The 27,192-nt window shown below is 45.4% G+C and overlaps 2 protein-coding genes across 3 annotated transcripts; both read left to right on the top strand.

The window, feature by feature from the left end:
• The first annotated feature begins 601 nt into the window (after positions 1 to 601).
• Positions 602 to 3,414, top strand: gh1 (growth hormone 1). Its single transcript, XM_057023666.1, has 6 exons — positions 602 to 701; positions 1,540 to 1,670; positions 1,970 to 2,083; positions 2,495 to 2,620; positions 2,704 to 2,850; positions 3,091 to 3,414. The coding sequence occupies exons 1-6, from the start codon at positions 692 to 694 to the stop codon at positions 3,151 to 3,153; spliced, it is 591 nt and encodes a 196-aa protein (XP_056879646.1). The 5' UTR covers positions 602 to 691; the 3' UTR covers positions 3,154 to 3,414.
• Positions 3,415 to 13,331: 9,917 nt separating this feature from the next.
• On the top strand, positions 13,332 to 26,151 carry cdc27 (cell division cycle 27). 2 transcript variants are annotated; one of them, XM_057023665.1, is made up of 20 exons: positions 13,332 to 13,509; positions 15,534 to 15,609; positions 17,532 to 17,679; positions 17,782 to 17,907; positions 17,987 to 18,084; positions 18,149 to 18,294; positions 18,371 to 18,591; positions 19,347 to 19,446; positions 20,558 to 20,667; positions 20,803 to 20,899; positions 20,993 to 21,173; positions 21,606 to 21,778; positions 21,851 to 22,003; positions 22,222 to 22,302; positions 22,399 to 22,526; positions 22,961 to 23,078; positions 23,603 to 23,731; positions 24,459 to 24,533; positions 25,516 to 25,645; positions 25,754 to 26,151. In XM_057023665.1, exons 1-20 carry the CDS (start codon positions 13,483 to 13,485, stop codon positions 25,843 to 25,845), a joined length of 2,409 nt encoding a protein of 802 aa, XP_056879645.1. In that variant the 5' UTR covers positions 13,332 to 13,482; the 3' UTR covers positions 25,846 to 26,151. The 2 variants fall into 2 exon arrangements, with proteins under 2 accessions (XP_056879645.1, XP_056879644.1); XM_057023664.1 differs by having other exon boundaries at positions 20,800 to 20,899.
• Positions 26,152 to 27,192: the final 1,041 nt, after the last annotated feature.

Below are 27,192 nucleotides of genomic sequence, written 5' to 3'. Positions count from 1 at the left end.
TTCTGGAATTTTAATGCTTCCATCTTCACTGTGATTATGGGTATGCAGATTTTCTTAGCTATACACAATATATAGAGTGTTAAATCAACACAGAAATCAGATGGTGGAGGTATTTACCTTCAATCAGACAACAACATTTTTTTAATTCTTCATAAAATAGAAAGGTTCTTGGTTATAAAATTTGAAAAATATATATCTTAGTCTCTTGTTATTGAAGCGCCTCTGGATTAAGAAAGGATTCCAAAGAAGCCCTTTGAACACCTTGTTCTTTTGTCACTTTGGGTTAGTTACTCACATTACTGACCAACAAGGTGAACGTAATGTTAAAAAAGGATCATTGTCAATGGTGTGTGATCATTTAAAAGATGATTTAAAACCATGGTTTTAAATGATTTTAAAGTTTTCTCATCTACCTGTGTTGCCTCTGTCTCTGCTGCTTTCCTTTCACCTTTCTGTACTCAGTTATTTGTCACTCTTTTATTCATTTAGATTTGTGGTGACATAAACTTTCATGACATAAATTCTATTAATATTCTTATTCTCTGTTAAAAACAGGTAGATGTTTTTTGGCTTCATGTTTCTCTTTTTGCATTTAATCATCATGGATTTACCTATAAAAGAGATGAGCCACCGAAGTGGAATCAGATCGAGACAACCTGAAACAGAACCTAAAGTCTGAAGCAGAGCAACAATGGACAAAGGTGACGGCAACTTGTTTTGATTCATCTTATATCTCATTCTTTATTTTGACAGCTGAAATTTCTGAATTTACAAAGTCAATTTAGCCAATATACATAAAGCTTTGAGTCAGGCTCTATGCCTTTGATTTCTCTTTCTCCCATCTGTCTGTCACTTGTCTTTGCGGACCTTAACCCTAACCCTACCTGTCTAACCCTAACCCCACCTGTCTAACCCTAACCCTACCTGTCTAACCCTACCTGTCTAACTCTAACCCTACCTGTCTAACTCTAACCCTACCTGTCTAACCCTTACCTGAGGCTGATTCCACTGTCTTCCTACCTGTCTAACCCTTACCTGAGGCTGAATCCACTGTCTTCCTACCTGTCTAACCCTTACCTGAGGCTGAATCCACTGTCTTCCTACCTGTCTAACCCTTACCTGAGGCTGAACCCACTGTCTTCTTACCTGTCTAACCCTTACCTGAGGCTGAACCCACTGTCTTCCTACCTGTCTAACCCTTACCTGAGGCTGAACCCACTGTCTTCCTACCTGTCTAACCCTTACCTGAGGCTGATTCCACTGTCTTCCTACCTGTCTAACCCTTACCTGAGGCTGAATCCACTGTCTTCCTACCTGTCTAACCCTTACCTGAGGCTGAACCCACTGTCTTCTTACCTGTCTAACCCTTACCTGAGGCTGAACCCACTGTCTTCCTACCTGTCTAACCCTTACCTGAGGCTGATTCCACTGTCTTCCTACCTGTCTAACCCTTACCTGAGGCTGAATCCACTGTCTTCCTACCTGTCTAACCCTTACCTGAGGCTGAACCCACTGTCTTCTTACCTGTCTAACCCTCAGTGATACTCGTGTTGCTGATGTCTTTGGGCGCGTCCTCTCAGCCACTTACAGACACTCCACGTTTGTTCTCCATGGCTGTGAGCAGGGTTCAACACCTCCACCTGCTTGCTCAGAGACTTTTCGCAGATTTTGTAAGACTATCTGTCTGTCTGTCTGTCTGTCTGTCTGTCTGTCTGTCTGTCTGTCTGTCTATCCATCTATCTGTCTGTCTATCTGGAAGTCAGTCTGTTTAATGTTCTCATGTCGGTTCTCATTCATAATAATCCATTAAGGCATATTGGAAAGTCAACTGGGCAATTGAAAGAGACTGGAAGATATTTTGCCTCTCTGGGAGTCTTTCAACAATCCATTTGACTGTCCAATGTAAAATCCTGTTCTAATTCCCAAATATTGTGTGTGGGGTGTGTGTATGTTGGTTTTTATGTCCAAGGAGAGTTCCCTGCAAACCGATGAGCAGCGACAGCTTAACAAAAAATTCCTCCCTTTCTGCAACTCCGATTCCATCATCAGCCCCAATGATAAACACGAGACCCAGCGTAGTTCGGTGAGCATTCTCGAACCCTAACCCTACTGTACAACAAAAGACTGGTTTACATCATGCGCTAACACAGCAGCATCACAGGAGAGAGAATCTGGTGCTCAGCTGTTAAGCACAGAGCTAATGTTAATGCTCAGTTCCAATCTGGTGATAATACCTGCCTTTGAGTTAATGGAAAATTCAGATGAAGTTCATCTGTTTGACTCACCCGATTTTAGATTATTTGAATAACAAACATGTCCAGTGTAATGTCCAGCAGTAGTAAGTGATGGACAACTTTATCATCCAGAGCCAGACAACTGTAGATCATCAGGGCCTGTTAGCTGTTTATCATGTGATTGTACTGAAGGTGTCACTATAGAACTAAAAATAGGAAAACAAAAAACATCTGTGGTTCTATATTTTGTCTTCTAATAGGTCCTCAAGCTATTGTCCATTTCCTATCGACTGATTGAGTCTTGGGATTTTCCCAGTCTTTCTCTCTCTGGTGGGCTTTCACCAAAACTGTCTGACCTGAAGACAGGTATCTTACTTCTCATCAAGGTGAGGACAGAAAAGATGGATCCTTGCGTATACCTGAAACTATGGTGTAACTTTATCATGTAAAAATCTTTTTAACTCTGCAGGCCAGTCAGGATGGAGCTGATATGTTTTCTGAGAGCACAACTCTTCAGCTAGGTCCCTATGAAAACTATTATCAAAATCTGGGAGGAGAGGAGCCACTGAAAAGAACATATGAACTTTTAACATGTTTTAAGAAGGACATGCACAAGGTGAGGACAAAGACCTTCAGGTGATGATGACGATGATGATGGTGGTGATGATGGTGATGATGATGTGGTGAAGATGATGATGATGATGGTGGTGATGATGATGGTGATGATGATGATGGTGATGATGATGTGGTGAAGATGATGATGATGATGGTGATGATGATGTGATGATGATGATGATGATGGTGATGATGATGGTGGTGATGATGATGACAATATAATAACATGGTGTTTTTACAGGTGGAGACCTACCTAACTGTTGCCAAATGTAGACTCTCTCCTGAAGCCAACTGCACTCTTTAACCCTGTTTCTGAATATACCCCCCCATTACGCTCACACACACACACACACACACACACACACACACACACACACACACACACACACACACACACTCTTTCTGAAGCCTAGGTTATATCTGCTTGCTAATGTGGGACTAGCCTTAGCTTTCATTTCTGTTGCATGATTTATGAAACCTTTTGGCTCTGAGCTTATTTATCTGCAGTTTTAAACATAAAATGACATTAACCTCAAGTTGTGAAATAAAGTTTCTTGCATTTAAAGTTATTATTGTTATTATTATTTCAAATAAGAAAAAAATCATATGCCTAAATACAATCCTAAATGGTTTAAAAAGAAATCCAACCTCACACATGATAACAGAATAAGTAGTTACTGCTGTGAATTCATTCACATAATGTCAGAAGATGCAAAGTTTTTGGAGCAGGTTAGCAATTTGGTTTCGTGAGTTTGGCTCAGTAACTGCACTTCCAGGATGGGATTGTGTGCAGTATTTTTATGGTTGGGGTTAACCCAGTCTTACTATAGCAGATGTCTTCCAGATAATGCTGTAGCTAAGTTTAAGGAAGTGATCCCTGTGCTGATCCCAGGACCACCATGTGTTTCCCCAGGGATCAGCCATTATAATCTTAGCCCTGCTGAGGTTGACTCTATTGCTGAAGGTGCAGCAACCTCACTGAGAACCACGCTTGATTCTGTTGCCCCCCTGAAAAAGAAAATAGTAAATCAGAGGAGGTGTGCCCCCTGGTATAATTCACATATCAGGACCCTCAAGCAGAAAGTGCAAAGACTGGAAAGGAAGTGGCATTCTTGTAAAATAGACAGCTACCATGTAGCCTGGAAAGACTGTCTATTAGTTAGCTAAAAAGGCCCTCCACAAGGCTAGAACAGCTTATTTTTCTTCTTTGATTGAGGAAAATAAGAGCAACCCCAGGTTTCTCTTCAGCACTGTGGCCAAATTAACCAAGAGTCACAGTGTTTTAGATCCACGTATCCCTTCTTCCCTGAGTGGTGAAGACTTCATGAGCTTCTTCACTGATAAAGTTCGAGCTATCAGAGAGAAAGCTAACCAGGCCATCCCAACAACTGGACCATCACCAGATGTGCCGACTGTGGAAACATACAGGGTCTCCAACGAGCCCTTAAACTCCTTCAGCCCTATATATTTTTCTGAGGCGTCATCGCTAATTCAGAAATCCAAGACCACCACGTGTCCTTTAGATCCCATCCCAACACACCTGTTGAAGGATGTTCTACCATTGATAGGCAGTTCTATCCTGGACCAGATCAATGGTTCTTTAGTGTCAGGTTATGTACCCCGGTCCTACAAGGTGGCAGTGATTAAGCCGTTGCTTAAAAAACCATCACTGGATCCTGACGTATTAGCAAATTATAGGCCAATATCCAACTTTCCTTTTATCTCTAAAGTTCTAGAGAAGGTGGTGGTGACTCAGTTACTGGAGCACCTGCAGAGGAACAGCCTGTTTGAGATGTTTCAGTCAGGCTTTAGAGCTCATCACAGCACAGAAACAGCACTTCTTAAAGTCACTAATGATCTTCTCATAGCTTCAGATCATGGACTGGTCTCTATGCTGGTTCTGCTGGACCTCAGTGCTGCTTTTGATCCAGTTGATCACAGCATCCTGTTACAGAGACTGGAACATGTGATTGGGATTAAAGGGACAGCACTAGACTGGTTTAGATCATACTTATCTGATAGATACCAGTTTGCTCATGTCCATGGTGTTCCCTCCTCCTACAGTAGGGTTAGCCACGGGGTTCCTCAAGGTTCTGTACTCGGACCAATCCTCTTCACCTTGTAGTTAGTGAAGCTCCAGACCTGTCTTAAAGACATAAAGTCCTGGATGTCTTCAAATTTCCTCCTCCTTAACCCAGGAAAAACTGAGGTCATGGTGTTTGGTCCTGAACCTCTCTGGGACAGATTAGATCACATGATCACTCTGGATGGTATCTCATTATCATCTAGTCTCTCTGTGAGGAATCTTGGAGTAACTTTTGACCAAAATCTCTCCTTCAACTCACACATTAAATTAGTCTCTAGAAGTGCCTTTTTTCACAGGAACATCACAAAGATCTTCTCTTCTCTTCTCTGAGTGAGACGTGTGAGAGCGGAGGAGCGAGCGAGCGAGTGGAAAACCGTGCGAAAGCGCTATTTTTCCTATTCTTTCTTGTGTGCGAGTGAATGCTAGATAATATAGTTTAATTTATTGTGGTGTTTGCAAGTTTATATTAGTTTATCGAGTGTTTGTGTGGGTGTGTGAGGCGGCCGACGCCGGTTTAACCGGCTTGAGTCGGAAGCACGGAGTCAAGGTGGGTGCGGGCTCCGTGCTTAGTGTGGAGGAGGTGGCGCTGGCTGTGGGCCAAAAAAATTGCCCACAGCTCAATCAAATCCGCCGCCCGCATGAATAGGGCGGTGGTGTTGGTCCTGGCCAAGGTGGAGCAGGTAAATATGTTGGTGGAGACGGGGATCACCGTGGGCGGACAGTTCGTCCAGGTAACTCCGCTAACACAGCCGGCTGCACGGATTACACTGTCCAATGTGCCGCCGTTCATTAGCGATGAGTTCCTGGTACGGGAGCTGTCTCGGCATGGGAAAGTGGTCTCTCCCATCCGCAAAATGTTGTCTGGCTGTAAGTCACCGCTGCTGAGACACGTAGTGTCTCACCGCAGGCAGGTGCACATGATCCTCAACAATAGGGCGGAGGAATTTAATTATCGTTTCATCGTTCGGGTAGACGATTTTGATTATACCCTTTTTGCAACTTCCTCCGCCCTCAAGTGCTTTAACTGTAATGAGGAGGGTCATCTCGCCAGGGCTTGTCCGAGCCGCGTGGCCTCGGACGCGCAGGCGGCGGAGCCCGCCGCTCCGCGCCCGTGGCGCCTCCGGCCCCGCGGCCCGTTCCGGCGGCGAGGCGTCGGTGGCTCAGCGCGGAGGGAAGCTCCGCTGCCCCGGACGGAGCGACAGCAGAGGAGATGGAGGAGAAGCGGGACGAGTGTGTGCGTGAGAGTGAGGTGATTGGAGAGAGCGAGATTGTGGGGATGGTGGTAGAAATGAATGGTGAGAGTGGTGAATCAGGGGGGAAGGTGGATTTAACTGGGGAGGTGTGTGATCTGAGTGGTGTGATGAGTGAGGTGGTGTGTGATTCAAATGAACTGGGGGGAAAAGGTGAGGTGATGGGTGAAACAGTTGAACTGGGTGAGACAGGAGAGACTGGAGACAGGATCCAAACGGGTGAGCAGGGTACAGTGGGTCAGGTGATGGGTGGACTCGATGGGCCAGGGATAGTGGCTGGTGAACGGGGCGAAGGAGAAGTTAGCACAGGTGAACGGGGTGAAGGAGAAGTTAGCACAGGTGAACGGGGTGAAGGAGAAGTTAGCACAGGTGAACGGGGTGAGGAGAAGTTAGCACAGGTGAGCGGGGTGAGGGAGGAGTGAGCACAGGTGAGCGGGGTGAGGGAGGAGTGAGCACAGGTGAGCGTGGTGAGGAAGCAGTGAGTGCAGGTGAGGGCACGAGTGGCGCATCCGAGTGGTGGCTTGTTCCCGCAAGGAGGCGGAACAAGCGGAAAAGCGCCATGAAAGACAAAGGGGGCAAGACAGGAAGGCTGGAGGAGACAGTAGCAGACACAGACACCAGCGACTGCGAGTCGATGTCGGACGGCAGCGAACTGTCCGGCACAACGCCAGACGGGCAGGATTTTGACCTGTACCCCCCAGGCTTGTTTAAAAAGTTCCTTACCCAGACCAAGGGCATGAAAGGCCTTGATCTGGGAACATATTTTCCTGACCGGCTCTGCTTTATCCGGTCAGCGAGCTTTTTAATTAGGAATAAGGCAACGTCAGGCCTCACCGACCCCGAAATTTATAGGCTCAGGAAGCACATGGGCAAAGCAAGAAAACAGCTAAATTGAAAAATATTTTGCCATGGTTTCTTGTACTTATTTTTCACTGTCTGTGATTTTAATCTTTCCCCTTGGCATGAACATATTCAAAATGGGAACGTTGAATGTCAACGGAGCCAGGGACGCAAAAAAACGGGCACTAGTGTTCGACAGCAAAAAGAAAACGCATTGATGTCCTGTTCCTCCAGGAGACCCACAGCGACTGCGGCATAGAAGCGGACTGGGAGAAGGAGTGGGAAGGACAGGTGCTGCTGAGCCACAACACCACCCTCAGTGGTGGAGTGGGCCTCCTTTTTTCAAGGGGCTTCACTCCATCGTCCCTGGAGGTGGAGCATGTGGTGAGGGGACGGTGTTTGATGGTGAAAGCGCGCCTCCAAAACCACTCCTTGGTTTTTATTAATATTTATGCTCCCACCAACGGTACAGAGAGGAAGAGCTTTTTAGAAAAAGTTGGCACTGTTTTAAATGGTTGTGGGGATGATTTTTTATTCCTGGGTGGAGATTTTAATTGCACCGAGTCTTTTTTAGACCGCAACCATGCAGAGCCTCATCCAGCCTTGCAACATTGTCTGAGACAGCTGGCCTATTCTCATGGCCTGGTGGATGTGTGGAGGAGGATGCACGCAGACAACAGGCAATACACTTGGTCCCGCATGAGTGAGGGTAGGATCTCCTCGGCCAGACTTGACCGATTTTATTGTTTTAAACATCATTTTAGTGTTTTTAGGAGCTGTAGAATCATGCCAGTCGGCTTTACAGATCACTCATTGGTTTTAGGCGAAGTCGCCGTGAAGAACATTTTACCCAAGAGTGCATATTGGCATTTTAATTCCAGCTTAGCTCAAGACAACAGTTTTAGGGATGTTTTACGGCACTTCTGGTTGGGGTTTCGAGAGAGAAAGTCCGATTTTACGTGCCTAAGACAGTGGTGGGACCGTGGAAAAGTAGAGATGCAGCTCCTGTGCCAGCAGTATACTCTCAATGCCACGCAGGACACACGCAGGTCGATCAAAGACCTGGAGATGGAGATAGTGGAGCTAGAGGCGATTGGCAGCTCCACAGGAGATCGAGGGTGTATTGAAACCCTCCAATCCAAAAAAATGGCCTTGGCCAGCCTGCTGGACAGTCAGGTACAGGGTGCACTGGTCAGGTCCCGGATTCAAGACCTCACTGAGATGGATGCTCCCTCTAGTTTCTTCTTTGGGCTGGAGAAAAAGCGTGGGCAGAACCTAATAATCCATTCACTGCTTTCGAGCACAGGGCAGGAACTCGTGGAGCCGGGCCAGATAAGGCAGCGGGCGGTGGAGTTCTTTTCCTCCCTGTATGAGAGTGAGTATCGCAGGGATGACGGCCTGTTCCATGAGTTCTGCGGGGACCTTCCTCGGGTCTCTGAGGAGGCAAACTCGCAGCTGGACAGGCCGTTGCAACTCGATGAGCTCCACGCCGCCCTGCTCAGCATGAAGGGAAGGAAGTCTCCAGGTGTCGATGGGCTCACAGTAGAGTTCTTTAAAGCCTACTGGGACATTGTGGCCCACGACATGCTGGAGGTCTTTAATGAAAGCCTGGCCTCGGGTTCCCTGCCATTGTCCTGCAGGAGAGCGGTGGTCACCCTCCTGCCAAAAAAGGGCAACCTGCGGGAGATCAAGAACTGGCGCCCTGTGTCTCTGTGTGTGGATTATAGGATTCTGTCCAAGACCTTGGCCTCCAGGCTGAGGGAAGCTATGGAGCAGGTCATCCACCGGGACCAGACTTACTGTGTGCCCGGCAGGTCCATAGTAGATAATGTCCACCTAATTCGAGATGTTTTGGAAGTCTCCAGATCATTGGACGTTGATACTGGTCTCATTTCGCTAGACCAGGAAAAGGCTTTTGACCGGGTTGAACACCAGTTCCTCTGGAAGGTGATGGAGAGGTTCGGGTTCAGCCCTGGCTTTATAGCGATGATCCGCGTCCTGTACTGTGACATTGCGAGTATGCTGAAGTTTAATGGCAGTCTGTGTGCTCCCTTCAGAGTGCGTAGAGGCGTCCGGCAGGGCTGTGCCCTCTCTGGAATGCTCTACGCTCTCTCCCCTCGAACCCTTTCTCTCTAGGGTCCGTGCAAATGTGGATGGCCTGTTTTTACCGTCCTTTTACAGAAAAATTTTGTTTTATCTGCCTACGCAGATGATCTAATAGTAATGGTGCGCAGCCAGAGGGACGTAGATGTTTTATCTAATTTAACAGTTTTATTCAACCGCCTGTCCGCGGCCAGGGTCAACTGGCAGAAGAGTGAGGCCCTGGCCGTTGGCAGGTGGACAAATGGTCTGCCGGTCCTTCCCCAGGACCTTGCCTGGCGGAGGGACGGCCTAAAGTACCTCGGTGTTTTTATTGGAGATGAAGAAACTGAAAAGAAAAATTGGCTCGACACGTTGGAAAAGGTAGACGGAAAAATTCAAAAATGGAAATGGCTCCTCCCCCGCATGTCGTACAGAGGCAGAACTCTTGTCCTCAATAACCTGGTGGCCTCTGTGCTCTGGCACCGGCTCAGCTGCATGGAGCCACCCTCGGGGCTACTAGGACAACTGCAGACAAGAGTTCTGGCCTTCTTTTGGGACGGCATGCTTTGGGTCCAGCAGGGGGTGTTGTACTTGCCCAGAGAGGAGGGAGGACAGGGCCTCATCCACCTGGCCAGCAGGACCGCCGCTTTTAGAATACAGTTTGTACAGAGGTTTTTAACAGGGCCGGCGGACCTAATGTGGAGAGATGTGGCCAGATGTGTCTTCAGACGGGTGAGTAACTTGTGGCTGGATGATGCTCTGTTTTTAACTGACTTTAAATTTGCAAAGTTAAATGGGCTACCTCCATTTTATCAGAGTGTTGTTAAGGCATGGGCCCTTTTTAAAGTTGAGAAAAGAACCAGCTCTGAATCTCTGTATTGGCTGCTAAGGGAACCCACGGTGCACGGAGCCAGGCTGGATGTCTCGGCCGAAGCCCCGCCGAGGCTGACGGCTGCACTGTGGCGGACCCGGACCCTACTCCTCCAGCACGTAGTGGCCGTGGCAGGGCCAGACCTAACGGGTGCGGAGGCAGTGGGTTCCCTGTTAGGCATCCGCTCTACCCAGGCAGCTGAGGGGGTGCTTCGGCTATGGAGGAACAGACTCAGCACGATAGAGAGGCGTATTCTTGAGGACTATGGCCAGGGGACCGAACCCGACAGCGAGGACCCCTTCCCGGAGATCAGGCTGGTTGCCCACCTCAGGAATCTAGACGGTCCTCTCCTCAGACCAGCAAAGACCTTCTCCCTGGTAGCAGTCGATAAGAAGACCCTATACAACGACTGTGTGAGGGTACTAAACAGGAGAGGACTGTCGAACAGGAACACCAGCGTGTGGGCTGATCGACTGGGAGGGGATGGAGCCCGCCCCTGCTGGAGGGTCCTTTACAAGCCGCCCCTGAAGAAAAGGACCGGGGACCTCCAGTGGAGGATCCTACATGGGGCTGTCACCTTGAACGCTCTCCTCTCCAGAATGAACGCTGCTGTGTCGGACCAGTGCCCGTTTTGTTCCGGGCGAGAGACTGTGTTCCACACGTACAGTGAGTGTGAGAGGCTCACTGTACTTTTTAATGTCATGAAGGGTGTTTTTAATGGTTTTAAGGAAACCTTTTCTATTAGAACTTTTATTTTTGGCGCAGGTTACAACTCAAAAGCCGCTTGTAACAAGTGGCAACTCCTGAATTTTATCTGTGGTGAGGCAAAAATGGCAATTTACGTCTCCAGGAAGAACAAAATTTCAAAAACTGGGGATAGTGAGGCCGCCTCTGTATGGCGCTGTAATGTCCGGTGCAGGCTGACGTTGGAGTTTGGGTTTTATAAAATGATGAACGACCTCGGCAAATTCCAGGACATATGGTGTCACAAAAATGTTTTATGCACTGTGACAGAGGATCTTTTGCACTTTGCACACCCCCTGGTGGGTTAAATTGTATTGTATTGTTGATTTCTTAATATTTATTTATTTATTTATCTATTTTTATTGTGGTTGGTGGTATCATTACTATTATAACTATTGTTATTGTTATTATGATTACTATTATTATTATGATTATTATTATTATTACTATTATTGTTGTTCTGTGGGTTTTCTAAACAGGGCGTTTTGTGGCCCTGTGTAAATTTGTGAATTAAAGTATTTTGTAAAAAAAAAAAAAATCTCTTCTCTCCTCTCCTCTCCTCTCCTCTCCTCTCATCTCCCTCTCCTCCCTCCCTCCCTCTCTCTCCTCTCCTCTCTCTCCTCCTCTCCTCTCCTCTCATCTCCCTCTCCCTCTCCTCCCCTCCCCCTCCCCCTCCTCTCCTCTCCTCTCCTCTCCTCTCCTCTCCTCTCCTCTCTCTCTACCCACCCCCCCCCATCAGCAGGAGGGTCCCCCTACATCAGGGGTGGGCAAACATTTTGATTCGTGGGCCACAATGGGTTCTAACATTTGACAAAGGGGCCGGACCAGGAGCAGATGGATGGATGGAGTGCTTTGGTAACCTCACCTCATTGGAGAAAAAATACACATCTTGGGATATGGAGAAAACATGTGCTTTAATTTCAAATGAAAAAGAAGAGAAGCATTACGACAAAATATCTGACTTTGGAATGAGTCTTAAAACACTTAAAATCCAATGAATAAAATGTGCCTTTTTAAAAAGAATTAATAACCATTTCTATTTTAAAGCACTGAAAGTTCTGTTATCCTTCAGGATATCACCATCACTCTCCTCCTGACTGTCTTTTTTCTAGTGGGAAAACACCAGAATTGCAGTGAAAATTTAACATTAACAAGGTTTATTCATTTAATTTTTCAAGTTTGGCGGGCCGGATTAAAACGTTTAACGGGCCGCGTGTGGCCCCCGGGCCTTAGTTTGCCCATGCCTGCCCTACATGAACCTGGTCCTGCTCCAGGTTTCTTCCTGTTAAAGGGCAGCTTTTCCTGCCACTGTTGCTTGTCTGGGGTCAGGCCCTGCTGTGATTCTGGAAAGCGTCTTGAAACAATTTTAATTGTAAAAGATGCAATATAAATAAAGATTGATTTGATTTGATTTGATTTCATTTGATTTGATTTCATTTGATTTGATTTGATTTGAGCCCCGAGGCTTTTGCTCCTGATTGCTCAGTCCTTTTGGAGCAGGTCAGCATGCCAGACGTGTCGACCTCCTCACAGAGGGTCAGGCAGGAGAAAACATTATGATCTAATCATAGAGCGTTTTTTCCAATAATGCCACACCAATTTGATAATCTGGAATTCAACAATCCAAAGTCGAAGTGGAGCACTTGGTGAATTATTTCAAGTGCTTTATTCAAGTCTGGGTCAATCAAGTCCAGTTGTTCTGGCTTGGACTAGGAAAATGAAAAATTACATTATAGAAAATAATAACAAAATACTATTTTTATGACAAAATGTTTTCAACTTTTTTTACAGACATAAAAAGAACAATACATTATTATTGCAGACTGTAATACAATTAGGAAATTTTTATATTAATTTTAGTAATTAGTAATTGTATCTTTTTGACTGGTATTACACCAAAAGACTTTATTGTTGTTGTTGTTGTATTTACATTTTCTTTAAGGGGGCCTTCTGACTGTCACTAAAAATAAAAACACCTGATAAAATACAGAAAACACAGAGTATACAGTTGAAGGGTTAAAAATGAACAGTGTAATTTAATTACATTCGAGAGAGAAAGCAGTCCTAAACAGCTGGGTTTTAAGGGAAGATTTCAAGAGTGAGTAAATGTTCCTGAGTTCCAGAGCCGGGGAACAGAGCAGCAGAATGTTTTGCTTCTCATGGCCAAGAGACAGACAGGTGAAGTGAATGAGTTCTGCATGGAGTGGCAACATGGGGGTGTCAGATATGGCAGGGCAATGATATGTATGGCATTAAATGTCAACAGGATGATTTTAAAATCAATATGTGACTTGACCAAGGGCAAATACAGCTGCTGCAGGATGGGGTGATGTGCAGGGGGTTGATTACGAGGGCAGCTGAGTTCTGTACAGGAGAGAGGTTTGTTTGGGAGACCAAAGAGGAGAGAGTTGCAATAGTCCATGTGGGACGTGATGAAGCTGTGGACAAGGATAGCTGTGGGGAGGGTCGGCTTTGAAACACGCTTCAACAGGCGTCAGTCTGTCATGGGACACTGGTGAGGCGACATGCGCTCTTTCTAACAGTAGGGGGCGCCATCGGCGCGCCTGCTTCGGCCTGTCGCTCTTCTTCTTCTCTTCTCTTCGGCCTGTCGCTCTTCTTCGACGATATTCGGGTGGTAACGGCCGTGTGTTGCTTTCAAATCTTCGGCTGAAACGTTTGGCGAGGGCGAAGAGAAGAAAGATTCGAGAACGAAGAGGAGAAACCGACGACGAGAGCCATTAAACTGAGTGTGGTAGCGGAATGACGGTGCTGCAGGAACCTGTCCAGGTGAAAATATGTCTTTAGCTCGTTGTCAGTTGCGGCAAGTCGAGTATTTGTGAAGTCCGTATTGCTCGGTCTGTTCCGGCCTCAGTGGCTGCTCCAGTCCGCGGTGCGAACCTTCACCTCCGTTAAAGGCCCACACTTGCTTTTAGCCGCACTAGAAGTTTTTGGTTTTCTTTTGTTGTTTTTTTTCAACTGTTGTTTATAATACATCCTTATTTATGAGTGGGTAATTTTAGGATGACAGCCATCATTCGGTACAGGAATGTTAGCTTCAAGCTAGTCGTTTGCCAATAATAGTTTGGTTATTGTTCACATCAGTCATACCAGAAACCCTAACCTCGCATGATTTAATGAATTTGCACTTGTCACTATACAACGTTTTGGCTTTAATGCAGGTAATTAATGGAATGTTAGGGTTATGATTCATTATGAAATGCAATCGTAGTAGAGCCATCGAAAACTTACATTTTTACTGTACTTATTCTGCCGAAACAACATGTCAGTAGGGATAGGCAGACGCTGAATTTATGAGAACACGTAATGAATGGCCAAATGAGTATGCATCAGACAATCGCTAATTTCCAATGACTGGAAGGACGAGCCTAATTTTTAAGAAATTCATCAGAATTCTCTATGATTTATTTGCCAGTGCTGAATTTTAGGAATCGAGTTAGCCGGATAGCAACTACGGCTAATGTTGCGCCGACTGGATGCACTCTGCAGAAAGTCGTCCTTATAAATGAGAATAACTGGTTTGGATGTCCATTTATAAACCTACTTGTTTAACTTTGGTTATTTACTAGCCTCGGTACTCGTGTAGTATGTAAAACACATTTGGTTAGCCTGCTGGTGCTAACCCTAAGCTAGCTGCCGTGCCTGAACGTCTGCCATGTCAGTCGGTGAGAACAGTGCAGCTTGGTCCGTGCAACATTTGTGCTGATTGCATTGTGTTTTATATTATAGTTTAAACAGGAGATTATCAACTGGTGCTAGAAGAGTTAGCATCTGGGCTCCAAACTGCTTTCTCAAGGTTTTTGTACATAAGCAACCCTGCCATAATGCAGCCACATGTTTTACTCGGTTTGTGTGCGTTTAGTTGAAGAAAACTGCTGTAGTTATTAAAAATGACGTGGAATGCATGACTTTGTGGGCGTGTTTTGATCAGATGTACACTTTGGCCAGGGTTACCATTGTGGTCTGTTCAGGACAGATGTGGATGACAGATGTGGATAGCTGTGTCACCTCCACAGTCTCCCATCATTGCTGCAGAACACGTAGGAGCAGTGTTGATGTTGGAATAGATATCCGAGTGGTGTCAGCCTTCCCAGTTCAGGAACTGGGAGACTGTTGTGGTCCTAACCCTAACCCTAATACAACAAAGGCATTCTACAGTAAATGTCTTTGGTACGTTCCCAGATTGGGCAGATTAACTTGTTCTGTCACCTGCTGCAGCTTTAGAGACAGAAAATGATGTCTGTTTGGAACAAAATGCTACAATCTTTGATTTCAACTGTTTTTAGAAGAAACCTGCTCACCCCTCTTTTCCAGAGTAGCCATTATTTTAAAAGTAGGAAAATAAGCATTCATTTCAACCAATATCAGAATCTTTAAATGAAAATATCAAAGGCACATTTAATTTGTTTTTGGGGCAGTCATGTCAGGAAGATTAGAAAATGTTCCAGAACAGTAAGAAAAGTCTTGCACGCTGCCCAAACTACAACATGCCACGTGCACAACACAGGTGCTGAGGAGGTGCTTGGTTCCTTTGGTTCCCAGCATCTTTCTCGATGATTTGGGCAGCCTCTTTGCTTATCATAATTTAATATGTATATTCAAATGGCCAGATAAATATGTAATACACACGTAAATGCATAATATATACAAACTGTATAATGCGCACATGAATTTAACATCCTTCCCCATCTATTTACCTGTTTGAAATGTAGAAAACAAAAAACTAGATTGATGTTTGAACTTTATTTTCATTTCTTTCAAGTCACCCTGTGTTTTTTCTTGCCATTCTCCAGGCTGCAGTGTGGCAAGCTCTGAACCACTATGCCTACCTGGATGCAGTTTTCCTGGCAGAGAGACTTTATGCCGAAGGTATCTTTCATTATATCTTTCATTCCAGCTGGAAATAGTAGTTGAACATCATCTTTTGCATTCCTGCTTGTATTAATTGTCATGTTGCTGTGCCTGATAACCTGTGAGGTTTTTTCCACTCTGGACACATTAACTATTCAATAATAATGTTATAGTAAGAGTCATGAAACCCAGCTGGTTGGGGTTGTTTTTACCATATCAACCAGAAAAACCTCAGAATCTTGTTCAACTTAACAATAAAGTAGTTGCTGAGAATAACTTGAATCAGGGAGATTTTTCTTGTTTGGCTGGAACCCTTTTGATTTTCCTCCAGTTTCTTATACTGCTTTCACTCTAAAATGACCATGTGGACACGAGATTTTCTGACGTGGGTCCACCGCCTTGGCTCGGCATTTGGGCCGGCACCGTGCCTCCGCTGAGGGGGGCTGGCTGTCTTCCTTTTGATTTTCCACCCTCTCGGCATCATCACAGCAACCACATCGTCGCACCTTTGCGTGTGCTGGAGCACTGCGTGGTCCACTACGGACGTCAGCAGGACGAGGATCACTGTTGTGCTTTTGTACTTTGAAACTTGGTTCCCTTTGCAAAGTTTACAAGCTCAGAGCAGATTGAACGACGTCCGATCGATCGTTTAGAGGAGGATGGAGTTTGTGGCCTCTCTTGGGCTGCTAAGTGAAGGAGTGATTCCCAAAGAATTTGTCTCAATACTTTTCCTGGAAAATACATTTATGTTAGAACATATTGTGTCTAGGTGTTATAAACCTGACAACATTGGAGGATGTGGACGGCAGTAGTGCAGAGAGCTGGACACACTCGGGCAGTTTAGCCAGTGCTAAGTGGCTGTATATTAGTTTGCAGAGCTCATAATAAGGCCACGCAGTAATTATAAGGCTGCTTATATTGCCATAAATAACTGTGTCCAGCACACAACCTGAAAGCTCTTCTTCTTCACCGTTAATAGTGAGTAGCTTGTCATCCCGCTAATTTCCCGGGTCGATGGCAGAGTCAACCAACCCAGGACAAAATGCCGCCGACGGCCCTTTCACAGTGCTGAAACGGCCTGCGTCGGCCCAGGATGATGGGCTACGTTTGTGCACTGTGAAAGGGGCTTTATATAGTTTGATAGACTTAGTGGGTGCTGGTAAACAAAAAATCTATTCTAAAATACATTTTCTATTTTACCGATTGAATCAGTTTTTGATTATCTGCCATGCTGCCTCTGTTTGCCATTGATTTGTCAATCAATCAATCAATCAGTCTTTATTTATATAGCGTCTTTTACAATAAAAATTGTCTCTAGACCCTCTCCAGATCCCAGCAGGGCCTGACCCCAGACAAGCAACAGTGGCAGGAAAAACTCCCCTTTAACAGGAAGAAACCTGGAGCAGGACCAGGCTCATGTCGGAGAGGGGAGGGGAGGAGGAGAGGAGAAGAAGAGGAGAGGGAGAAGGAGAGGAGGAGAGGGAGAGGAGGAGGAGAAGAAGAGGAGAGGGAGAAGGGGAGGAGAGGGAGAAGGGGAGGAGAGGCACAGAGCCCAGAAACACACACAAAAATACACTGTTTATACAGCGGGTCAGCGGGGCCGGAGGTCATCATGCAGCTCCGAAGGCGGCGATACCTGTAAATGAAGAGAGAGTTTCCCTTGTGTCTCCAGGGAAATTAAACATGGTGGTTGCCCACCTTCCACCATGTTGCACATATACTAACAAACCTTATAGACTTCAGAAACAACACACCAATGATCATGACCAATGGAATATTACGGCAGAGCTGTTGTAACAGGCGGCCAATGGTTTGGATTTGTTAGGGTGTTTCTGCAGACGTATAACTAGTTGAGTTCAGACTTAGGACAGAACCACAGAACTTGACTGTATTCTTTGCATTCAAGCCTAAACATCTGTCTGTCTCCCTGTCTGTGTTAGTGAGGTCAGAAGAGGCGCTCTACCTGTTAGCAACATGTTACTACCGCTCTGGGAAACCCTATAAAGCTTACCGGCTGCTGAAGGCCCACAGCTGCTCCTCGCCACAGGTTCGCTTCCTGTTAGCCAAATGCTGCGTGGAATTAAGCAAGTAAGTATGTGTGCATGCAAGCACATGTGAGAGAACACGCACACACACCACTCTGAGGAAATGGCAGACACCCGTGTTAGCTCTCTACCATGTGTGTGTCAGACTGGCTGAAGGAGAGCAGGTTTTGATTGGTGGAGTGCTGAACAAGCAAAAGAGCCAGGATGACATCATCACAGAGTTTGGAGAGTCGGCCTCCTTCACGCTGTCGTTGCTGGGCCATATCTACTGGTGAGAGGGGAGTTGATCGAGCATCCTCAGGAATGGTGTCGTACACAACGTGAAACCTCTTTTGTCTCTCTCTGAGCAGTAAGACAGACCGCGTTGCTAAAGGCTCAGAGTGTTTCCAAAGGAGTTTAACTCTCAACCCCTTTCTCTGGTCACCTTTCCAGAACCTTTGTCACTTAGGTAAGACATATGCACACACCCACTTTCACCATCATGTCCTCATGCACCTGAATGTCTGTTCCAGGAGAAAAGCCAGATCCAGAGCAGGTGTTCAGATTGTCATCTATACAGAACACTTCAATGGTTCCACCCCCTCCACCTGTCAGTCCTGCTCAGAACACCTCCCACCGTCTGGACACAGTCCTCATGGAAACACCGCAGGACACACTGGTACCTGTCATCTACAGTAGTAACGCAAACAAGATCTTTGATGTGGTTTTACATTCTGAAAATTTTGTGTCTGCAGGAGTTGAACCGTTTGAATTTAGAATCTTCAAACGGGAAACTCTCATCAGATTTGTCAGTTTCCTACATTGACTCCTCCCTCATCTCACCTGAGACTGGCTCCTTACTGAGCAACACGGTCTCCATGGCCTCGGCTGCCTCCCTTATAGCCAAACAGAATAAGCCAAAAAGTGGACGCAGTTTACTTGGAGGACCTGCTGCTCTCAGCCCGTTAACTCCCAGGTGAGTTCATGGACGACGGCATTCTACAGGTTTTACAAAGCAAGACAATAATCATTAAACTGCTAATTCTATTTTTATTTCAATTACAAATAATTTTACAAATTATTAATACTTTTTACTTGGAGATGGAGACTTGAAATGTTGCATTAAAAAAATAACCGTTGCCCAACAATGAAAAAAGAATGAAGTGTTATTTCAGAAATTTTAATTATCCCAAAAGATAACGGGCGTTTTCACATGACAGAAATGTGGGAAATGAATCTCCCAGAGTTCACTGTGGGCTTTTTATGCCACATGAACTTTATTTGCATCAATAACAATAATACAGTACTTGGGCAGAGGTGATGAGGAAATAACCTCCTTTTAACAGAGATATGGTTCAGAGCAGTTACACAATTAGGCCGAGGATGTTTAAAAAAACCTTTTAACAGAAAGAACCCGTCATCAAGACCAGGGCCAAAGGGGAGCCTGGTCCTGCTGATGGCCGGACAGAGAAAGAAGAAAAGGGGGAGATGGGGCAGGGCGAAACAATTCCTCTAATTTCATTGACTTGTTCCAAGTCTGTGTAAGTCATGCTTGTGTAACAGCATGTAGTGATTAGTAGTGTCAAATTTAGCATATCTTGCTGGACAAATATAAAGACAAGTCTGTTATCTGAAGCAGGGGGTCTTCTGGACGTGGAATTCTAGCATTGATAATGCGCCAATACTTTAAAGGAAGACGAACCGTGTGTGTGTGTGCGCCTGCCTCTGTAGTTTTGGCATCCTGCCCCTGGAGCCCAGCCCCGGAGACCCCACATATTTGCAGAACTATTCATCTACCATGGAAACACAATCTACAGCCCCCAGCAAGAAGGTACCGTCACACAGATGTACTTATATTTTTTTGCTTGCACATACCATTATTTGGTATGTTATTTGGAAGGGAGGAGAGGAGAGAGGAGAGGGGAGGGGAGGGGAGGAGGAGAAGGAAGGAAGGAGAGGAGAGGGGAGGGGAGGAGGAGAAGGAAGGGGAGGGGAGGAGGAGGAGAAGGAAGGGGAGGAGGAGGAGAAGGAAGGGGAGGAGAGGGGAGGAGAAGGGAGGGGAGGAGAAGGGAGGGGAGGAGAAGGGAGGAGAGGGGAGGAGAAGAGAGGTGAGGTGAGGTGAGGGTTAGGCGATACCTGTAAATAAATAGGGGGGGGGGGCAGAAAAACTACACAGGAATCATCATAACTAGTCTGCTTGGTTAGGGTTAGGAGGAGAGGAGAGGAGAGGGAACCATGACCCAGTGGGGTGCCAGAGGCCTGTCAGGTGATCATGTTTCTGGACCCCTGCAGCCTCGGCCTCTAGCAGCATAACTAAGATGTGACCTAATGATTCGATAATTATTTCTATATTATTATATATAATTATTATATAACCTGATGATTAGACGACCCCCTAAGTATGATAATCTGTCTGTCTATGACAGTAACTGGAACTACAGAATTAGTAGCAATAAGCCTCATCAAAGAGGAAGGTTTGAAGTCTGATCTTAAAAGTAGCGATGGAGTCAGCCTCCCGTACCTGGACAGGGAGCTGGTTCGATAGCAGGGGGGCCTGGACAGGGAGCTGGTTCCATAGCAGGAGGGCCTGGACAGGGAGCTGGTTCCATAGCAGGGGGCCTGGACAGGGAGCTGGTTCCATAGCAGGGGGGCCTGGACAGGGAGCTGGTTCCATAGCAGGGGGGCCTGGACAGGGAGCTGGTTCCATAGCAGGGGGCCTGGACAGGGAGCTGGCTCCATAGCAGGGGGGCCTGGACAGGGAGCTGGTTCCATAGCAGGGGGCCTGGACAGGGAGCTGGTTCCATAGCAGGGGGGCCTGGACAGGGAGCTGGTTCCACAGCAGGGAGCCTGGTAGCTAAATGCCCTAACTGTCAGCAGGTGAGTTCATGGTTCTTCTCCTCTTTGTCTGCCCACTGTCTGTCTCTCTATTTTCCCTTTCTCAGGCCGTCTCCAGGATCAGTCAGTCCAAATCCGTCTTCAGTCAGAGTGGTAACAGCAGAGATGTTCTCCCCGTCCCTTTCAACCAAACACAGACCACAGCCCCTCACACCAGGTAACTATAGCAAGCACAGAATCACACAGCTCTTTCCTTTCTCTTGTTTTGAGCTGTGATATCTGCCTGTGAAAGGTTACACAAGTTCTTACTGTGGCTCTTTGTCTATCTGACTGCCTGTCTGTCTCATAGTAGTTCCCCTCAGGTCCTTAGTCCCAGTATGTCTGGTCCTCCAAATGTCCAACCCAGAAGAAGCTCTAGATTATTTACAAGTGCAAGTTCTACAGCCAAGGTACGACCCTCCAATACATCATACTGCGCTGAGTCTGGAGTTATTTCTGCCGTATCACATAAGGTTCACTTTTGATTTTGTCTCTCTGTGTAGGAGAACAGTAAGAAGTTAAAAATGAAGTTTCCAACTAAGATCCCAAATAGAAAAACTAAATGTAAATCGGCAAAAACATCAAATAGCAACAACCTGAATGAAAGTCTGGACATCCTTCGACTGGATCCCAGTTTGAGTCTCCCAGACACCAAGATCCCCCAGTACCAGAGAGCTGCTGCAGGTAATAATGGAACCAACTTCAAAGCACATAAATGTCCAATGTTAAAGTACGTTTTTAATATGACACCCCTGTTCTTGGGAACCTCAGGGATCTATTACGGTTTACTTTCTAATCCAAACACCTCAGTGGTTGCTCAGGGCAGGAGTGTCTGAGTTGATGCAGATCTCTGTGGTGAGAGCATAGTATCTTCGTCCAACCCAAAATCTCTTCACGTCATTTTCCTTCCTGAAGTGCCATCAGGTCACTCTGTACCGTAGACAGTGCACTCAAAGGGGGATCTTCAGTTAGTTCTGATCCAGCAACTCTTCAGCTTGAGTTCCTCTGTCAGTACGAAGCTCTGAAGTTTCAAACATGCTCTAAAAATAGTTTCACAAATGTCCATTTTGTTAACAGTCCTCTAACGTTTTGTTAAAGTATTCCTTTTATTTTCAGACAGCGTGATGGTATTGCTCCGAGAACTGGGGCGTGGCTACCTGGCGCTCTGCTCGTACAACTGCAGAGAAGCTATCAACATCCTGACTTCGCTGCCACCTCAGCACTACAACACTGGCTGGGTCCTCACACACATTGGCAGAGCTTACTTTGAACTGGCTGAATACACACAGGTATCACACAACTGACAGTTGGTTCGTGTGCACACTCACTTTTGGATCTGAACAGATGTGTTGTGGATGTAGGCAGAGCGTCTGTTCAGTGAGGTTCGCAGGATCGAGTCGTACAGAGTTGAAGGAATGGAGATTTATTCAACCACTCTGTGGCACCTGCAGAAGGATGTTGCCCTGTCTGCTCTGTCCAAAGACCTGACCGACATGGACAAGAACTGTCCTGAGGTAGGTCGTCTGTAGTCTGTCAACATATTATCTAGTACTACGCACCGATGTCAACAAGGAAGGATGAGTACTTTTTACTCCCTTTTTCAAAACATGCGGTCAATATTTGGCACTTTAGAAACGTGTGGATCGATTCTCAGCACAAGCACGCTGCGTTCTACCAGGTACTGTCACTATGTTTGTTGCTCACCTGTCTACACCTGTCTGTCACTCTGAAGGCTTGGTGTGTCGCAGGAAACTGTTTCAGCCTTCAGAGGGAGCATGATATTGCCATCAAGTTCTTCCAGAGAGCAATCCAGGTGAACTTCTGCAATGCGCATGATGTTTTAATCGTTTAGGTGGTGATAGACAGGCCGTTCGCTGTATCCAATCACGGTCTTTCATCTCATTCTCAGGTGGACCCAGGCTTTGCTTATGCTTACACTCTGCTGGGTCACGAGTTTGTTCTGACAGAGGAGTTGGACAGAGCACTTGCCTGCTTTCGAAACGCCATCAGAGTAAACAGCAGACACTATAATGCCTGGTATGTAACCATGGTAACCTATAGCATTTTAGACCAGCACAAGTTTGTGCATTTCATTGACAAACTTCATGGAGCAAACTGAAACGCAGTTCCTGTCAGATGAGTGATTCCAAAACAACCGAGACTTGGTTGCCATGACAACATGTGCAACTTTAGCAGTCTCCACAGCAGGAAAAGAAAATGTCATGTTCCAACCTCCTCATAAGCACTTGTAAATGAAATGAGCAGAGTTATTGTTGCCATGATGTCGTCTTTAAAGCTGTTTCAATTGTACTACAGTCAGCTTACATCTTGAGCTGTAGCTGAGTTCAAGGTTGAGCCTTGATCTGTGTATGATCTCCAGGTGTTTTCAGCATAAAACTTATAGGTACGTTGATGTCTCAGAAGAAAAAGACCTACTGATTCTGTCTGTCTGTCTGTCTGTCTGTCTGTAGGTATGGTCTAGGGATGATTTACTACAAACAGGAGAAGTTCAACTTGGCAGAGATGCACTTTAAAAAAGCTCTAAGTATTAACCCTCAGAGTTCGGTGCTTCTTTGTCACATTGGAGTGGTGAGTTCTTATCTGACACAAGGAGTCAAAAATAAAAGAATCAGAAAGTCCATATTGTCATATTTGTAGCTTTTGCCTCAAGGTATTTGGTCTCAACAGAGGTTGCGAAACAAGTTTAAATACTGAGACGATCATCATATTTGCATACTTTACAGTAGTTGGTCAAACAATTATATTTGGCCGAGTACGTTTGTTTCCCAATATATTTAAAAGTTCCAAAAATGCTAAACATGTCTGTCTGGGAAAGTTCTGTCATTCAGGTCACGGTAATTCCGGTAGATGAATCTTAGCAACTGGACTGTTTGATTTCTTTCTTGATCACATTTCACCTCTCATCCACGAGGCGTCATCAGTTCTCAGTGATTGTTTGGGAGTTCCTGATGTCCAATGATTTGATTTGAATCCATATCAATACAATATTGTCAGTAAAATCTTTTAAATGGTGACTAGTGGTCCCTCGCCATTCAAGGCTGCTCCTCCATCAGGTGCTACAATTTCACCCAAATATTTCTATTGTTGTGAAGGTCCAGCATGCCTTGAAGAAGTCTGATGCAGCTTTGGAGACCCTAAACAGGGCAATAGGAATTGACCCAAAAAACCCACTCTGCAAGTTTCATCGAGCATCTATACTCTTTGCCAATGACAAATACAAGGTGAGGGATCTCTTTCTTTCTCTCTTTCTTTCTGTCTGTCACATTTTGAAGGCTTTAAATATTTTTGAAAAGCATACATCCCCATCTCAGTGTCGTGCCCTTCAGAGGGCACTAAAGAGGGTTAGAACCAACAGCAGGACGAGGCCTGGAGGGTATCGAGACTGAAGTTATCAGGAAATAGACAAAATCTTTCTTGATCAACAAACCACTAAAAGGTTCCAACAAGACATGAGTGGGAGACAAATTTTAGTCCCATAAAAGCAATGTCAGTCTTTAAGTGAAATTTGTACACTGACACACAAAATCATGTGAACAATTACTGTTCTACATGCATTTGTTGCTGTATTACAGGCTTAATATTCACACCAAATGACTATTGGAAGGAATCAAAAAACATGAATCAAAATAAAAATGGAGATTATATTGTCTACTCCAGCTTCAAAGAGAAATATTCAGGTCATTTAAAAATTGAAAGTTATTTGTATGTCATGACGTTGGTGTAGAGAAAATTTGCAAAACAGTGGATTTGCGGACAATGAACAAAAAATTTGTAAAGGACGGTTCCACACTAATAAAGACAGTTTGAATTTGTCCCACACTTTGTGATATCCATGGATTACTTGGCTGTAAAGCGATTGGTAATAACTGATGAGTAACTTCTGCATGTTTGTTGTCTGCTTCATTTATCTGATTAAATAGTCGTCTTCTGTGACCTGTCTTGTTGCAGGCAGCTCTTCAAGAGTTGGAAGAGCTGAAGCAGATTGTTCCCAAAGAGTCTTTGGTTTACTTCCTTATAGGAAAGGTAAGAAAAAAAACACGAAAATGAAAATTGAGGTTTTGAATTTACCATTCATTTTTAAGTACTGTATTTTCGCGACCATAAGGCGCACTTAAAAGTCTTACATCTTCTCCAAAATGGACGCGGCGCCTTATAATGCGGTGCGCCTTATGTGTGCATCGAGTTCCAAAATCTGAGTATGCTTTTCGGCTTTTACAAAAGCCATTTTGGATTCATTTCGGATACAGGAGATGATGTAGCTGAGTACATTGCTAAATACACGCTAGCATGCATGTTTTAAGCTAGCGTACCGGTATGTTTTACCAGGCCCGCACCCTATAATCCGGTTCACCTAATGTATGTGTTAAATACAGAAATGGCACCATGAGACTTTGCCTTCTAATATGGTGCGCCTTATGGTTGTGGAAATACGGTACACCTCTGACGGTTAGGTCTTTGGGGTTTAAGTGAGAATATACTGTTAAACATCAGCAGGTTGCCCCCCCCCCTCCCCAATTTTAATGACAAGTTATTCCACATGCACAACACATTGACCCAAACACACCTAATTTATTACATACATGGGTCAAAGTGGGGTATGTCCATACTGTATTTTTTCTTCTCCTCACCCCATCAGGAAGAACCAAGCAGCATGGACAAAGAGCAGATTTTGAGTTTTTGTATCACTTCCTTAGTGTGGAAGAGATGCAGTATTCTCATTATTGATCACGCCAAGTTTCAAATGAATGCACTTGTCTCCAAAGCATAGACACGCAAATACGGTTCGCCCAGACACACTTTCTGCCACGCATGTTACATTAAACACATTGGTTACTGACTTTAATTTTTACTACCCTCTTTTTGCTGCTTTTTTCTTTTTACCCCTTTTTCATATTTTTTATTTTTTAAATTGATTAAATTCCTATTTTTATCTTTGTTCCCCCTCCATTTGGGCCAAGTGTTTGTGTTTGTCTAATTGATGCGACTGATTGCATGAACTCTCCAGGTATATAAGAAGTTGGGCCAGACTCATTTGGCTTTGATGAACTTCAGCTGGGCGATGGATCTGGATCCGAAAGGAGCAAATAACCAGATCAAAGAAGCCATTGATAAGAGATACTTGCCAGAAGATGAAGGTGAGGCGTGTACTTTGATCACGTTAAAACAATACAGGAAGTCCAGTGGTGTGGAAGCAGCATTAAAGTTGGGTTTTTCTTTCTCCATCTGTCTATTTCTTTGGTCAGCGGCTGAGGTGGACGACAGCCAGGACAGCAGTATCATGACAGATGCTGATGACACGCAGCTCCACACAGCTGAGAGTGATGATGTTCTTTAGCCCTGCCTCCTTCAGCTATGCCTAAGCCAGGCCATGCCCTGCTGTAAAGGATACTGTTGCTAGGCAACATTCTGACATATCTTTGGTTTAGTTCCCCACCGACTACACCTACAAGTTCTTTGGAGGGCTTAAATGGACTACTGTCTGGCTGCAGTCCTGTTCCTTGAGTCTGCCCCTTTCCTTTTCAGATGTCAAAGTAGTCCTCTATCATCACTTTTTATGTTGTTTTTATCATTGTTCTGGGAATAGATCAATAAAGATTGTAAGCTCTACCATGACTGATCAATAAATGGTAACTACACAGTATGTATGAAGAGCACTCCTTTCCTACTGGTGTTCAGTCAGGTCAATTTGACCTGCACGTCTTTCCAAAATAAGATTTGTTCTATTGAAGTATCTTCAATGTGCAATAGCTCTTATTCATAATTGCAATAAAAAGTAGATTCCCAAATTTCCAATTACCGTAATGAACATGCTATATACCGCATCTCTTTCAAGATACCGTGACCATGCTGCTCTGCTCCATTGCTGTTCTTTATTATTTAGGCAGCTTGTCACCAGACAGAAGAAATGGTGCCATGTCGATGCTCAAGAAGGGAAAAAATAATGTGATGGCCATGCCAAGGTCGTCTACATGGGTCCCCTGCCTCTAGGGTTAGGGTGACAAATGGGAGCAAAATGCTCGGGTGCTGGAAAAGAGCATTAGATCGATAGTGGAACCTCTGATCGAGCTGGAACAATGCGGCTTTCTCCCCGGTTGTGGAACCACAGATCAGCTCTTTACCCTTGCTGGGGTGCTTGAGGGGAGTTGGGAGTTTTCCCAACCAGTCCACATGTGCTATGTGGACTTGGAAAAGGTCTCTCGTCCGCCATTAGATCTCGTCGCTGCTTTTTGCAGATGACGTGGTTCTTCTGGCGCCATCGAACAGGGACCTCCAACAAATACTGGGACGGTTCGCGACCGAGTGTGAAGCGGCAGGGATGCGGATCAGCACCTCCAAGTCAGAGTCCATGGTCCTCGCTCGGAAAAAGGTAGAGTGCCTTCTCCGGGTTGGGGAGGAGGTCCTGCCCCAGGTGGAGGAGTTCAAGTATCTCGGGATCTTGTTCACGAGTGAGGGTAGGATGGAACGGGAGACCGACAGGCGGATCGGAGCAGCGTCAGCAGTGATGCGGGCGCTCAACCGATCCGTCGTGGTGAAGAAGGAGCTGAGCCCAAAGGCGAAGCTCTCGATTTACCGGTCGATCTACATCCCAGTCCTCACCTATGGCCATAAACGTTGGGATTCAGAAACATTCAGATTCAGAATATTTAGTAATAAAGGGAAGAAGAGAAGAACACCAGGTACA

Source organism: Takifugu flavidus, unplaced genomic scaffold (assembly GCF_003711565.1).
Source record: "Takifugu flavidus isolate HTHZ2018 unplaced genomic scaffold, ASM371156v2 ctg283, whole genome shotgun sequence".
In the NCBI taxonomy this organism is placed as follows: domain Eukaryota; kingdom Metazoa; phylum Chordata; class Actinopteri; order Tetraodontiformes; family Tetraodontidae; genus Takifugu; species Takifugu flavidus.
Note: the sequence above shows the minus strand (reverse complement) of the source record. Positions and strands in the feature narration are given on the sequence as shown.

Bases quoted from the DNA above. Each gene is read 5' to 3' on its own strand.
- gh1 (XM_057023666.1), top strand. The intron at 2,621-2,703 runs GTGAGGACAGAA...TTAACTCTGCAG, and splicing joins GTATCTTACTTCTCATCAAG to GCCAGTCAGGATGGAGCTGA. The intron at 2,851-3,090 runs GTGAGGACAAAG...GTGTTTTTACAG, and splicing joins TTAAGAAGGACATGCACAAG to GTGGAGACCTACCTAACTGT.
- cdc27 (XM_057023664.1), top strand. From the start codon at position 13,483: ATGACGGTGCTGCAGGAACCTGTCCAG. The intron at 20,900-20,992 runs GTACGACCCTCC...CTCTCTGTGTAG, and splicing joins GTGCAAGTTCTACAGCCAAG to GAGAACAGTAAGAAGTTAAA. The intron at 23,079-23,602 runs GTGAGTTCTTAT...ATTGTTGTGAAG, and splicing joins TTCTTTGTCACATTGGAGTG to GTCCAGCATGCCTTGAAGAA.